Source organism: Emys orbicularis, chromosome 13, assembly GCF_028017835.1.
Source record: "Emys orbicularis isolate rEmyOrb1 chromosome 13, rEmyOrb1.hap1, whole genome shotgun sequence".
Classification (NCBI taxonomy): Eukaryota; Metazoa; Chordata; order Testudines; family Emydidae; genus Emys; species Emys orbicularis.
This window is the reverse complement of record NC_088695.1, coordinates 50,660,829-50,674,556: the sequence shown is the minus strand read 5'-3', so window position 1 is coordinate 50,674,556 and position 13,728 is coordinate 50,660,829. Positions and strand designations below refer to the sequence as shown.

General features: G+C 43.9%; 1 protein-coding gene across 2 annotated transcripts in view; it reads left to right on the top strand.

Moving 5' to 3' along the window:
• The first annotated feature begins 8,181 nt into the window (after nucleotides 1-8,181).
• Nucleotides 8,182-13,728, top strand: part of DUS1L (dihydrouridine synthase 1 like) — a 28,772-nt gene continuing 23,225 nt past the window's right edge. Inside the window, exons 1-3 of one of the 2 annotated variants that reach the window (XM_065415688.1) lie at nucleotides 8,182-8,418; nucleotides 11,848-11,956; nucleotides 13,110-13,160. In XM_065415688.1, the coding sequence (XP_065271760.1) occupies nucleotides 8,182-8,418; nucleotides 11,848-11,956; nucleotides 13,110-13,160 (397 nt within the window). The remainder of the gene's footprint in view (nucleotides 8,419-11,847; nucleotides 11,957-13,109; nucleotides 13,161-13,728) is intronic. The other variant, XM_065415689.1, reaches the window with a different exon arrangement.

The following is a 13,728-nucleotide window of genomic DNA, read 5'->3' as shown; positions in this document are numbered from 1 at the left end:
CCAATAGTTAAAGCAGAAGCTGTGTGCTAATTATTTCTAAAGTGACATAAATGTGCATGGCCTCTCACAGACTGCTTGCAGCTACTGATTTTAGTAGTAAGTACATCAAGAATGACCTATCAAACATGTCTAAACTTCAGCTGCAGCTATATAACCCATTATCTTATTGGCTGCTGAATATAGTCTGCCAAAAATAACTTCTTCAAGCTTATATTGCCTAATGGTTCTCAATAAGCTATTGTGACAGATATATGGCTATTGTATTTTATTTGTGCAAAATCAAGCTCTATTGTTATACTTGCTTCTTTGAGAGAGGAAATTTCTGCCAGAGCCAAGTCTCCCAAGTGGAGAGTGACATTAAACTCTCAAAAGAGAAGTTAATTGGATTCCAGTGCTTTCTCCCTGTACTATTGTGTGGACCCAGGAAGTGGAAGGTTGGGGAGTCAGAACTCTTGGCTGGTTATCTGGACTACCTGGAGAACAGTGCAATAGTTGAGGCTGTGGCAGCTGGAAAAATTTGCTACCGAAACCAGCTATGAACTTCCCCCTTTTCTCTAGCACATGGGGGGAGGGAGTTTCTGAGCTGGCCTACCTGGACACTATCACAACTGCCATGGGCTGTGGAACTGTATCTGAAGAAGATAGAGGGGGAAAAGCCATTATTGCAAATAATCATTGCTGAAAATAACCATCAGCAAATCTTACCCAATGAGTATTTCAACTATGAGCCAAAGTCATGTGCTGGGGGAGGAGGAAAGGGACTGAAAGATAGTTCAGCGAGAACACATTGCAGCAGAATGTATTTGTTGCTGTGAAATTTGGTCATATTGTGCTAGGAGCCTATATATATAGGGAGAGAAAAACAGAAGGCTATCACCTGGTACTTAGTGTGACATGGGACAGCCTGGGAGGGAGAGGTTCCCAAGAGATGCTGAAGGAGCAGCTAGAGAAGTAAAATGAACAACTGTTTCAGCAATTCAAAGAAGGGAAAGTATAGCGCAAGTGTGATGTATTATGCCAGAGATATCAAGAATGGGAAAAGGGGCATGCATTGGGTGTAGTTTTCACATGCAGAAGAATACAAGACCCTCTTGTGATTGGAGTATAGGCCTCCATATGACTATAATCTTTATATGATCAGGTTCTTTTAATTGCCACAAGTGTTGCTGTTATGTACCAAAATATAATTTTATTGCTTAGTGCACTAGGTTAATGTGAGACACCACAGGATGGCAGACTGCTATTACATACCCACATATGCAGCAGGAGGAAGTGACTGAATTCAACTTTTACCTACTCTGTAGTATTATAAATACTTTAGACTGGACAACTGCAATGCAATGGGGCTCCACTTTAAATCCACATGGAAACTATGGCTAGTGCAGAACATAGCACCCCCTATAACGACTTACCATGAACATGTGACAGCAGCACTCGGGAGCTGCACTAGCCATACAGTGGCTTCTAGATAGAATTTAAGGTGGTGATTCTGACACACAAAGCCCTAACTTACCTGGGATCCTCTTAGAAAAGAGACACTCTCCCTGGCCCATACGGCTGAAGCTGAGGACAAGAGGAACACAAGTTAACCTTTCCCCAATCCAGTATAAAAGGGGGCTGCTAGCAGAGTTTTTTTTGTGATGTCGCCTTTTTGGAATATGCTCTCCTTGGTCTAAAATAACTAGAATATATTGAACTTCCAGTGCAGATGACCAGGTCATACTGTCACCCAAACAAGACACCTTCCAGAGAAATGTACACCTACAGACTTTAAGGGTCTGCCTGGGAAAGATACAAGTCCTATGGTCATAGGCTATAATTAGCAGCACAGGGAGAAGATTTCAGATTGTAGAAGGCTAACGTGCCAATGGCTAAATGCTGACACTAGATAAATTCAGGCCAGAAATACAGTAGAGATTTTTTAATAGTAGAATTAACCACTGGAACAATTTACAAAAGGGGGTAGTGGATTCTCCTTCACTTGAAGTCTAAGTTGAAATTGGATGTCTTTCTAAAAACAGAGGTTCTCAAACTTTTTTTGTTGATGGACCCCTTTTCAAATGCAATGTTAATCTTGGCCCCCAACTGAGAAACTGGCTGACAAAAGTATAGGTGTACTTCATATAAACATGTACTGTTAGTAATGCTTTAAGACAGTGGTTCTCAAACTGGGTTGGGATCACAAAGTGGGTCACGACCCCTTTTTAATGGGGTCATGAGGGCTGGCGTTAGACTTCCTGGGGCCTAAGCTGAAGGGCTTCAGCCCTGGGTGGCAGGGCTCCTCAGGTTATAGGCCCGCTGCTTGTTGCTGAAACCCTTGGGCTTTGCCCCCCCCCCAGGGTTGCGTAGTAATTTTTGTTGTCAGAAGGGGGTTGCGGTGCAATGAAGTTTGAGAACCCCCGCTTTAAGAAAAAGAGTATAAGAGTAATTACAGATATCAGTGACAGGTGTGCATGTCTTACTGCAGAGTGTATCTATCCTTGGTGTGATGGTTGACAAGCAAACTCATATATCATTCTACACTTCCAGTTGGGACCTGAACTTTGTCTTCATAGCTGTCATGGCAGAGAATGATGCGTCACATATATATGTTTTTGGGAAAGGTAGCAACACTTTCATTGCTTCTGTAACTAAAACTGTGTACTCCACAGCAACAGTTAGCCAAAACTGGCAAGATGTCTGTTCCTGAAACTTAATTTTCACAATAGGTTGAACAGCTTCTGTTCTGCTTTTCCACTCAAATGGCAAGATGATATAGCAAAAGTTGAGAACAGAGCCTGAATCCAATCATATTTCTCCATGTTTATATATTTAAAGTAAACACTGAAGTATTCTGACAAAGTTGAAAAATGAGCAACAATCCTGTCTTTCACACAGTCAATTGTCATGCTGTTTGGATCCAGAAATTCTGTCAGTAGTGGCAGATTCCACTGCTCAGTCTAGTTTTCTAAATATTTTCTTCTGAAATGCTGCAATCTTGTCACTTACCTCAAGTATGGTTGTATCGCCCCCTTGTAGGGACAAGTTCAGTGCATTCAACAAGTTAAAAATATCTGCGAAGTATGCAAGCGTCACGAGCCATATTCGGCCAGAACAGTTTGTGGTGATTGTTGGATTGTGCACAGAAAACAAAACCAGCAGCTCTTTGCCAAGCTCAAAAACTCTTTCTAACACTCCGCTGAGAAATAGCCAACACACTTTCATATGAAACTCTAATTTGTCATGTCCTGCACCCATTTCTAAACACAGCTTTGCAAAAAGGTGTGAATTCAAAGGCCAGGACTTTACAAAATTGAATTTAGCACATCATGTAATTTGGGTTCCATTTTCTTTGATGCAAGGGCCTGGTGATGCAACATACAGTGTGTTACAATTACCTGTGGGTTTATGGCTTGTATTCTTGTTACAACACCACTCCTATTGTCTGTAATAGCGGCAGCACTGTTCATGAAAACAGCAACACACTTCAGAGATTCAGCTTTCATAAAATCATCCAATAATTTGAATATTTCCTGACCTGTTATCTGTTTTGGTAACTCCTGACAAAAAAGAAAATCTTCCAAAATGTCTCCCCAGCCAAACATAACAAACAAAAACCAATAATTGTTCTGCATTACCAACATTGGTTGTCTCATCAAGCTGAACTGCAAAATGTTCACATATATGTAGCCTTTCAATTAGTTGGTGTTTTACATCATTTGAAAGTTCTTCATTTCTCCTACTAACTGTGTTGTTAGAAAGTGGGATGGCCTTAAGAATCTTCGCTTACCAGCACGTCACACATTTTTAAAGCAGCTGGAAGAATCAGTTCTTTTTCAATGGTATGGGATTTTTTTATTCTTTGCAATCCAAAGTACTGTTAAGAAAGATGCTTTCAGAGCCTTTTCCGGAACCATTGTTATGTTTGTCATTTGAGTTTTATTTATCTTTCCTTTGTTGAAAAAAGTCTCTGGATTTATCTTTATACTCTAGGTGCCTTGTTGTGAGGTGTAGTTTCAATTTTGCTGATTTAATTGCTTCGTTTGATAGGATTTGTAAGCATACAATGCCTTGCGGTCATTCATCAATAAATTTGATAAAATCAATATAACTTTTATCAACTTTCTGTTATTTGTTTCTTACTACTTAACTCTGGATTGTTCATGGCTTACTTCAGTGCAACTAGCAGTACTAGTATGAGGATTTTTAAAAAACTTATCCATTTTCAATGTAATTTGCTCACACACTGTAAAAATATATTCCACTTCCACCCGCCAAAGAGCTCTCAGCCATCAAAAACACTGAGGTCACTTCTGATTTGCTATCGCAAAGCAGTGAGATTTTTTTATGTTGATGCTTATACAATGTGAGTATTACGGCATTGTTCATGCACCATGGCATATGTTGTGTAAACAGAAATAGTAGATTTGTTAGTTTTAATCGTTAGACGATGCAGACATGCAGGGAGATTTTTTTATGTTTTCGTAATATTTTGCAGTCTCAGGACCCCCTGGGGTCCTTGGAGCCCAGTTTGAGAATTGCTGTTCTAAAAGATAACGCTCTACCTCAGCCGCAAGAGAGAGGTTTGATTACAGGATGATGTTATCTGACCTATGTTATGCAAAAGATCAGACGAGATGGTCATGATGGTCTCTTCTAGTCTTAACAGCTAGGAAACCATCCTCCTCTACAAGAGTTCAGTCTGGAGCCGGGTCCCATACATGCTCTGAAGGTAAGTACACTAGTTGGGACAAACCTCATAGAAACACTACACGTGCAGTGCTGCAGTCAAATATTATATGTGCTTAGGGACTTCTCAACAATGACTGCAGAGCACAATTAGGGCCCTATCTCCTAATCAACAAGAAAAAGAATATTCAGCTTCTGATGCTGGAGAGTGAAAACAAAACCAATACACACATCAAAAAGAAAGCAATACTCAGCTGATCCTCTATAATACCACTTTTCCCCAAAAGGGCACTATGACAGGTACGACTGCCTGGGACTTGATGTCCCTGTTGTGTGAAGCTCTGCCAAGACCCTCTGTTAGACTCTTTGATAGGAAGATGAGTTGTCAATCTCAGCAACAGTGTTTGGTCATGGCAGTCAGAGGGCAAGTGCCAGCAGAGCTGGTGCGAGGCATAAGCAGACTAAGCAATTGCTTAGGTCCCCGAGCAGCTCAAGAGGGCCCTATTTGCTTTTTCAGTGGGGGAGAGGGGGATGACAAAATATTCCTGTTTAGGGCTCCTAATGGACTAGCACTGCAGCTGAATGCTAGGTCCCATAGCATGTAACTCAAGGAACACGATCCTATGCCTCCATCAGTGTGAGATTATGGGACAAAACACATCCTGTAGGCACCAAATTCAGAATGTCCCTTCAAATAAGGAGTAGGGCAGTGTTCACCATTCCCCACTCCATATGTGTGAAGGGGAGACTCCCCTTCCCCACCCATACCCTCCTAGGTGTGCGTGACAGAACCCCTCTAGCTAGCTAGCTACTGATCTGGCCCTCATCCCACACTATCCGCCCCGCAGTAGCATTCGTGGAGGTGAGCCTCGCACGCCCTGGTGAGGTAGGAAGGCAGCGGCCCCATTTCAGAGGGGGACTGAAGTACAGGGGTAGACCTGTCTAAAGTCACACAGGGATGGGTGTTGCAAAGCCAAACCCTGCAGCCGGTCTCCCCATCCCATCCCAGATACATAACCACCAGCCCACCACCCCAGGGCGTGTGAGGCAAGGACCACGGCTTCCCGCCGCCCACAGCCTGTGTGAGGCAGACAGACGCTCCCCCACTCACGGGGTGCCTGGGAGGAGGAACCCGCATCCCCTCTCCTCGGTAGGCGGGGCAGGGCCCCCCCCCTTCTCTTCTCGCGGGGCCCCATTTCAAGGCTCCACTCTTCTCCCCTGGCGGCCCCTTCGGGCAGCGCCGCGGTTTCGGGGGGGCCTGTGCGATGTAGCACCGGGGAGCCGGTCGGAGCGGGCTGGCGGAGGCACCGTCCGGCCGCCTCAGCGCCCAGCCAGGGGCCGAGCCTCCCCCTCCCGGCCCGCAGGCGGCGGCTCCAGCCTCCGACCGGCTCGGGGAGCAGGTACCGTGGGGGTGGGATACGGACGCTGCCTTGGCGGGATAGGCGCCTGGGACCGGCCTGAAGCCCTGTGCGGGCCCGGCAGACACCGCCCATCCCCTGTGCGCGGCCCCGCTGGCTTCCCGGCCGGGGCGGCGCGGCCGGATGTGCTGAGCCCGCCTCGGCACTGACAGGCGCGTCCGGCTGGGCGGGGAGCAGGTAGGCCCGCCCCATGCCCGGGGAGCGGGGGGCCGAGGCCGGGGCGGGGTATGACCGGGGGGCCGGCCTGCTACGGGATAGCGAAGGAGACGGAGTGAAGACGGGAATTCACGGTCCGGGAGCTGCTGGGGGGCCTGGGGCTCAGTCCCGGACCTGTGCCCAGGCGGCTGTGTGGGCATTGCTCCCACGATCCCTGGCCGTGCACAGCCGAGCTGCGAGCTGCCCTACCACGGTGTAGGTACCGCAGTTCTTCTAGGAAGCCCTAAATGGCTTAAGAGCTGCCTACTTGAGAGACTCTCTCACTGTGACGTGCTGCTGCCACTGGGGTCGGCGGAGGCACTCCGGCTGGCGCTCAAGGCAGGACATTGTCCATGACAGGTTTCAGAGTAGCAGCCGTGTTAGTCTGTAACCGCAAAAATAACAGGAGTACTTGTGGCACCTTAGAGACTAACAAATTTATTAGAGCATAAGCTTTCGTGGGCTACAACCCACTGTCCATGAGCTATCCCAGATTTTCTGATTCACGTCCGCCCACCCCTTGGTCCGAAATCACCTGAATCTGTTGGCCTTCATGGGCACGCTGCACAACCCATCATTTTTGGTGGGTTTGGGGGAGGGAAGACTGAAGGGCAGGATGTTGAGGATAAGGATCTTGACTTAAAGTTGTATTTTTTCCTGGTTTTAAGAGAGCCTACTGTTTTATTTATTTAATGGATCTGAAAGGTGCTTACAGCTTTAGTGCTTTTTATGTTTATGCAAATAAAATAGTAAAACACTAACTACTATCAACGATTTAGTCATTTGAATGTGGGTTCTGCCAGAGGATTCCAAACCATTTCTGATATGTTCTTTGCTGTTGTGACAGTCTGTTTTCTACCTCACAAGAAAATCAAATATGAAAAATAATAACCTCAAATCCCTCCTTCTGTTGATTTTAATGTTGCTGAGTTGAAGCTCTCTCTACTTTAAAAGGTTTCTTTAATAGAAATTAAAGCTTCAAAGAAGTGTCTAACCCACACCAAATTTAAAGGATCAAAGCAGTTCTTTCTTTAGCTCTCATTTTTCTTTAACCATGGCTCACCTGATCCTGCTTTTACAGTTTTATTCCTAAGAGACAATTAACTCACCTACCACATCTCTCACTCTGGGATCCACACAGTTACAACATCACTGCAAACAAGTTTTATTCCTGTGATTTCATCCTCACTCTCATATGCTGTCACAGGACTTTTCAAAACTTTCTTATTCTAAGCTCCTGGCTGGAGTCTTCTCCTGCCAGTCACATTTGGCCATGGGGCAGGATAGTTCACTTACTCCTACGCTCCTCTGCAGTTTGACTTTTTAAAGCTGCTGCCACCACCACAGCATTTCTTATCTACCTGAAAGGCAAGGCAGAAGTCTTTATATGGGTAATGCACTTTTAGGTAGAATACCACCAAGCTGAAGTACAGTGAAATCCAGGTAGATTTACCAAGTGCCAGAGATCTGGCTTGATTTAAGTAGTTCAGGAATTTGCTGCCTCCTAGAACCTGAGTTAGAGCTCTTTAGAGCTTTCTCTCGTGACCAATAGTCTGAAATATGAAGTGGGCAGGTGGTGAGGGTTTTGTGTTTTTTGTTTGAGGGGGGGGGGGGGGGAGAAGAGAAGAGAGAATCTTGTGGGTGCTGTTTGTACAGTAGCTATCACAACCAGGACTGAACAAGCCCTCTGTGCACTTCGTGGTGGGCACCTTAGAAATATTATAGAAAAGTACAGCAGGGGAGAGGCTTCTCTTTGCACACTTCACCTGACACTAGAAATATTTGTTACTGTTTATTTAGGAAAAGATTGTCAGATTCTTATGTCTCTGCTCATGATTAATTGCACTTTGAAAAAAATAATTATTTCTGTATTTCCCTCTTTCCTTTTAGTCTGGGTAAGATGCCAAAGCTCCAGGGGTTTGAGTTCTGGAGAGAGACATTGAGAGGTGCTCACTATGTAGTTGCTCCTATGGTGGATCAGAGCGAACTAGCTTGGAGACTATTGAGCCGTCACCATGGAGCCCAGTTGTGTTACACACCCATGCTGCATGCTCAGGTCTTTGTCAGAGATGCCAATTACCGCAAAGAGAATTTATACTGTGATGTGTGCCCTGAGGATCGGCCACTGATTGTGCAGGTAAAGTCATTAAAAGGAATTTTAATTTTACAGTTTAAGCTCTGTAGAGCTAGTCCCTGTCTTAGAGTATGTTCTTATGGCATATTTTGGGAGTTACCATAATATAAATAACTTGGAGAGTATGTTGCTCCAGAATACTTATTTATAGCCCTTTACTTGAAGTGCTGTACAAACATTAACTCATGCCATATACCTGAAATTATTACTGAGCTTATCTGTAAGAAGAATTCTCACCCCTAGAGTCTTGCCTATTCCATGAAGAGATAGTAATGGAGGACACCCCAAGAAAGAACTTTCAGGGTATAAACAGAGCAGTGTATTCTTGAGAGACTATGTAAACAAGTAAGAGCAGGGAAAAGGTATACAGAACCTTCTGAAATGAGGGAATCTGGGATTTGTTTGATGACTGTCAGCTTAGGTCTTATTTAAAGTTTCCTTATTAACTTTAGAATTAAAATTGGATGTTTAAAATTTAACTTTCCCTTGTAGCATCAGTGATACACCTTCCCCATTAAGGTATGCTGAGTTTCCTCCTTGGCTGGACAGGTAATTTGGTGTCCCGAGGTCTAGCCCAGTAGTTCCTAATTTTGATTCATCCTTATTTAAAAAAAAAAAACCTCATGTATGAAATACCACTTTTTTGTGTACATCTGGTTTGGGCTTTCCTATAGTAAAAAACTCAAGGAATCCTAAAACATTAGATTACAACATCCTTTGAAAGCATCTCAGGTTTTTAAGATAGTGAATCAAAAGTCAGCAGCAATTATTTGCCTTTGTTACTCAAGTTACAAGAAACAAGTGTCATAAGTGACATCTTAATATATTTTGGTCTGTTGCTGAACTAAGTCAATGGCTTGAATTTGACTTACCTAACTTGAAGTTGAAGTTCCTCCTAATCCTTATTTGGAGAATTGTTGAACATGAGCCAAAGTTCACTTTGCTTGCCTTTTTACAAAATTTAAATAAAGAAAAATACAAAGTATTGAGTAGCACTGAATACTAAAAAAGTACTATGATGAGACGGGTGTGCTTGCTTCACACAACACAGTTGCTTTATGTCAGATGAAATATTGGTTTGCTTCAGTCATAGGTCCAGTTCTGCCCTGAGGTTCATCCTGTACTAGCTATTAATGGCAATCAGGGCAGAAAAGCCAGTCTCGCAGAGATATGTAGTGCTGAAAGGCATCAGAAGTTTCAAAGTTCATTCCTATAGAAGGATAAACGCCTCTCTACTGCTCAACCAAAAGCTGCCTGACCGCACTTTGTTAAATTTGAGAGAGTCCAGCATCATGTGACCATTCAATCAACTCTTCCTTTATTGACACACTATCTGGCATTATGTCTTCTATTGAAAATAGGTCCTCAAGCCTTACCTGGGCACTAGGCAACTTCAGTTCCAATTTACCCTTGTTACAAGGCTTCAGGTTCCCAGTTCCCTCCAATCCAGGGAGCTCTACTAGTCCCCTTACAACTTCTGGCCTCTCTGGAGAGTCTCTGCCCTGGTCCCTGCACTCAACTCCTTCCCCCTTGGCAAAGGGATCCTACAGCCCTCCTTGATGGGACTGTGTTGCAATTCAAGCAGGCTTCCCCAGCCCACCAATGTCCAGGTTCCAGCCCTGCTCCACAGGGTCTCCCTTGGTCCTTGAACTCACATTTCATTCCCTTGGTTCAGGTCCCCCACCCTTCTTCTTGGGGTTGTGATTCATATGGGCTTCCCCACCCCACCAATCTCCTTTCTGGGTCCCATCCCAGGGATCCTCTCTTTCTGGGCTATCTGCCCACTCTCTCCTCCTGCAAGTTACCCAACAGCTGGGTTTTGTCATGTTAAGGAGGTACCTGCTTAACACCTAGCCTCCTTCCCCACCTAGTCTGGTGCTCCCTTGAATAGCTGTTTCCTTAAAGGGCTCATATGATGAACAGGGGTTGACTGACTCCAGGTCCTACTACTCTTTAAAGGGCACAGACTGCCTTGTTACAGAATAACATCTCCAAAAAGGTCACATATCAGTTTGGAAACCTCTGCTCTGGTGTTTTGGGTTTGTCTAGATAAGTCATCAGTTTTCTTCTTTTTAGGGTATAAAAGTTTTCTACATAGCCTCTTGTTGGGTCAAAGCCAGTCACCTAGGCTCCATAATTATCACACCTTACTCCAGCTCATAGCTTCCTTCAGCCCCTTCCCAGGGCTCAGCAGTCCTTCCCCCCCTACCTCTACAGTAGAGGGATTTCTGACCCACCTCAGTAGGTGACACCACAGGGTGTAGCAAGCCCAATTCCTGAGGCCTTACTGTCAAGACCTTAATAAGTGAAGCAGCCAAGTGCTTTGATCTCTATGATCACTTTGTCCCCAAAACTATTTCCTACTGAGCTAACTTGCCTGGGAACTACAGCTATTCTTCCTCAACCCTTATTACTCCAGTACCTTCCATCATACTGCTTCTTTTGTCAGCTCACTCTCCTACTGACTGCAGGCTGCCTTTATATCTCCCAGCAGACCTGGTTCTCAGTTGCATGCCCTGGGAGGTAAATCAGGCACAGGTGAGACTGAACCCAAACTACCATACAGAGCAATTTTACCCTTAACAGCCCGTGTTATGCTGTTTGTTTGGTTTTTATATTTTATTCATTTTGGACAATGAACCTTACTAGTCTGTTTTCAGTTTTAATCATCAAACCATTTTTGTCATTAGCATTGGGCTTTGTAAAACCTGTTTAAAATGACTAAATTTGGAGTCTAAACTATCTGACTGAGTCCCCATTAACAAAACAACACAAAATGAAAACACACTTGCTCTTGATGAATTGATATTTCTTATATGTTAAATACTAATTCAGTCTGAGACTGTGAACAATTGACCAGTAGCATATTGTATCTGTGCTCCACATTCTGCACTGGTTAACAATCCACCTGTGGAAAGTAATGTTGATGATTGGTATCTACAAAATCCTGATTGGCTCAGGACCCAGTTACCTCAGAGACATCCTTTTTTCCTCTCTTCTGCTAACCACCTATGTATATCCAGAATGCTTCAATTGTTTATTTCAGGTAGCTATGGATAGTGAATCCTCTCCTTTGGAATCCATTCTCACCTGGCCTTGGCACATATAAAATGTGTTATAAAATGCATCACTTTGCCCAGGGTTTCTTTTGACTTTGGTTCTGGAATGCTAAGCTTTCTGAGTTTTGGTGGGTTTTTGGGGGGAGCTTTTTTGGAGGTGGGGGGAGTTATTTAAAGTTGTGGCGCTGCAGCAGTTGCATGTCAAGGATTATATATTCCTTTAATTTGAGAATCAGTCTCTGCCTCTAATCTAAGATCCATGAATTGTATCCATATACTATAGCAATGAGGTCCTTTATAAGTGGTAGTAATATTTTGTCAGTACTTGAAATTGAGCCTTGCCTAACTTGTTACTTATGTACATCTTTCTCAGTTCTGTGCCAATGACCCTGAAGTGTTTGTCCAGGCTGCACTGTTGGCTCAGGATTATTGTGATGCCATAGACCTGAATTTGGGTTGCCCTCAGATGATTGCAAAGAGAGGTATGTGCAAATCTGAGCTCTGAATGAACAAAGCAATGACATGTTGCACGTCTAAACTTACCCTATGGCAGTGCAACATCCTGTGGACCAAATCCTGCCTTGATGTGCCTGGCAATTCTGTTGAAATCAGCAGAGTTACACCCATTTTAACCAGGACTGGGTTTGGTACCTTGTAAGTAACTGAAGCTAAAACTAGTTGCTTGAAGTGTAGTTCTACAAAGCACTGCTAGCCAGCTTTTGTGTGCAGAATATCCATCCAAAAAGTGTCATTTGATGTGTTTAAAAGGGTTTAATAAAACCTTCCACCATCAGAAACTAGAAAATTTTGATTTTAATTATTCAGTCAAACTTCTTAAGACTTCCTTTAAAATAATCTCTTGCAGGCCAACATTTGGGGTCTCCTGTGTCCCCAGTGCACATACAGAGCTTATTCACATTAACTTCTAAGAAAATGAAAGAGTTGCAGGAGCGTTAAGGAGATTGCAGGGATATCTGTGGGGGGAAAAGAAACAGATATCAGGAATTCTGGGCTAGGTCAGGGCATTTTAGCTGAGAAGAAAAGGGAGGAACCAAAAGTTTGCTAATCATCTGTTCCTCAGTTCAATTTCCTGAGCACAAGTTGTTTCTTAAGGGTTAAAAAATAATATGGAGATCTACCTATCTCATAGAGCTGGAAGGTCATCCAGTCCAGCCCCCTGCCTTTACTAGCAGGACCAAGTACTGATTTTTGCCCTAGATCCCTAAGTGGTCCCCTCAAGGATTGAGCTCACAACCCCTGGGTTTAGCAGGCCAATTCTCAAACCACTGAGCTATCCCTCTCCCATACATTGGCATCCACAGACAATAGACCCTTCAGTTCTGCCAACCTTAAACCCAGAGTGAATTTTTACATACCAGTTCTAAAACCCTGAAAATAGGACTTTGAACTGTCAATACATTGGTCAGCCTTAAGGAGAACTAGAGAGAGCAGGGTGTGGGGTTTCATTGTTTAACCTGTGAATCTGGGGTATCATGGGAAGCAGAATGATCTAGCACTTCCAATTTGGGCAGAAGAGTGGAAGTGTGTGCGTGTGTGTGTGTGTGTGAAACAGAACCCTTTAGGATCATAATTTTGTCTGTCTGTGCCAGCCCATAATGTGCTATTTTGTTACAGGTCATTATGGAGCATTCTTGCAAGAGGAATGGGCTCTTCTCCAGAAAATGAGTAAGTCCCCAAAAGGGACCTCATTAACCGAGGTCTCACTTTGGGAGAGAGTGGGGTGGGGACATAATATAGGGGAAATTTAGTGGGTATTTTATTTTATTTTTTATTCTGGTAGCCCACACTGGCGCTGACCACACACACAAAAAAGACCCAGACTGTATTGGCTATCTTGAACAGGCCCTCTACTTAGCCATGATTAGTAGGGTGATAATTTCTCACAAGCATCATGGTAGAGGTGAGTCTTGAGAAGAGGATGGTGACTTTATAGGCCAGTTCAGAGGGGCATTCCGTGCATGAGGGATAGCATGGAAAGAAACAGAGACATTTTTGGGAGAGGTAGACAAATGGAGATCAAGGCTGGCATTGTTGGTAGAGCAGAAGGAACAAGGGTTGACTTGATAAGAATAAAGAGTGAATAAGTAAGAAAAATGAGCTGTTAAGGGCCTCGAAAGTAAGGAGAATGAGGACTTAATATAGTGGAAAGGAAGGAGGAGGCGCAGTAAATTAATTTTCAGCATTTGATGCTTTTCCTATTGCAGTTCAGGTTTTGACTTCACTCTTTGCTGCC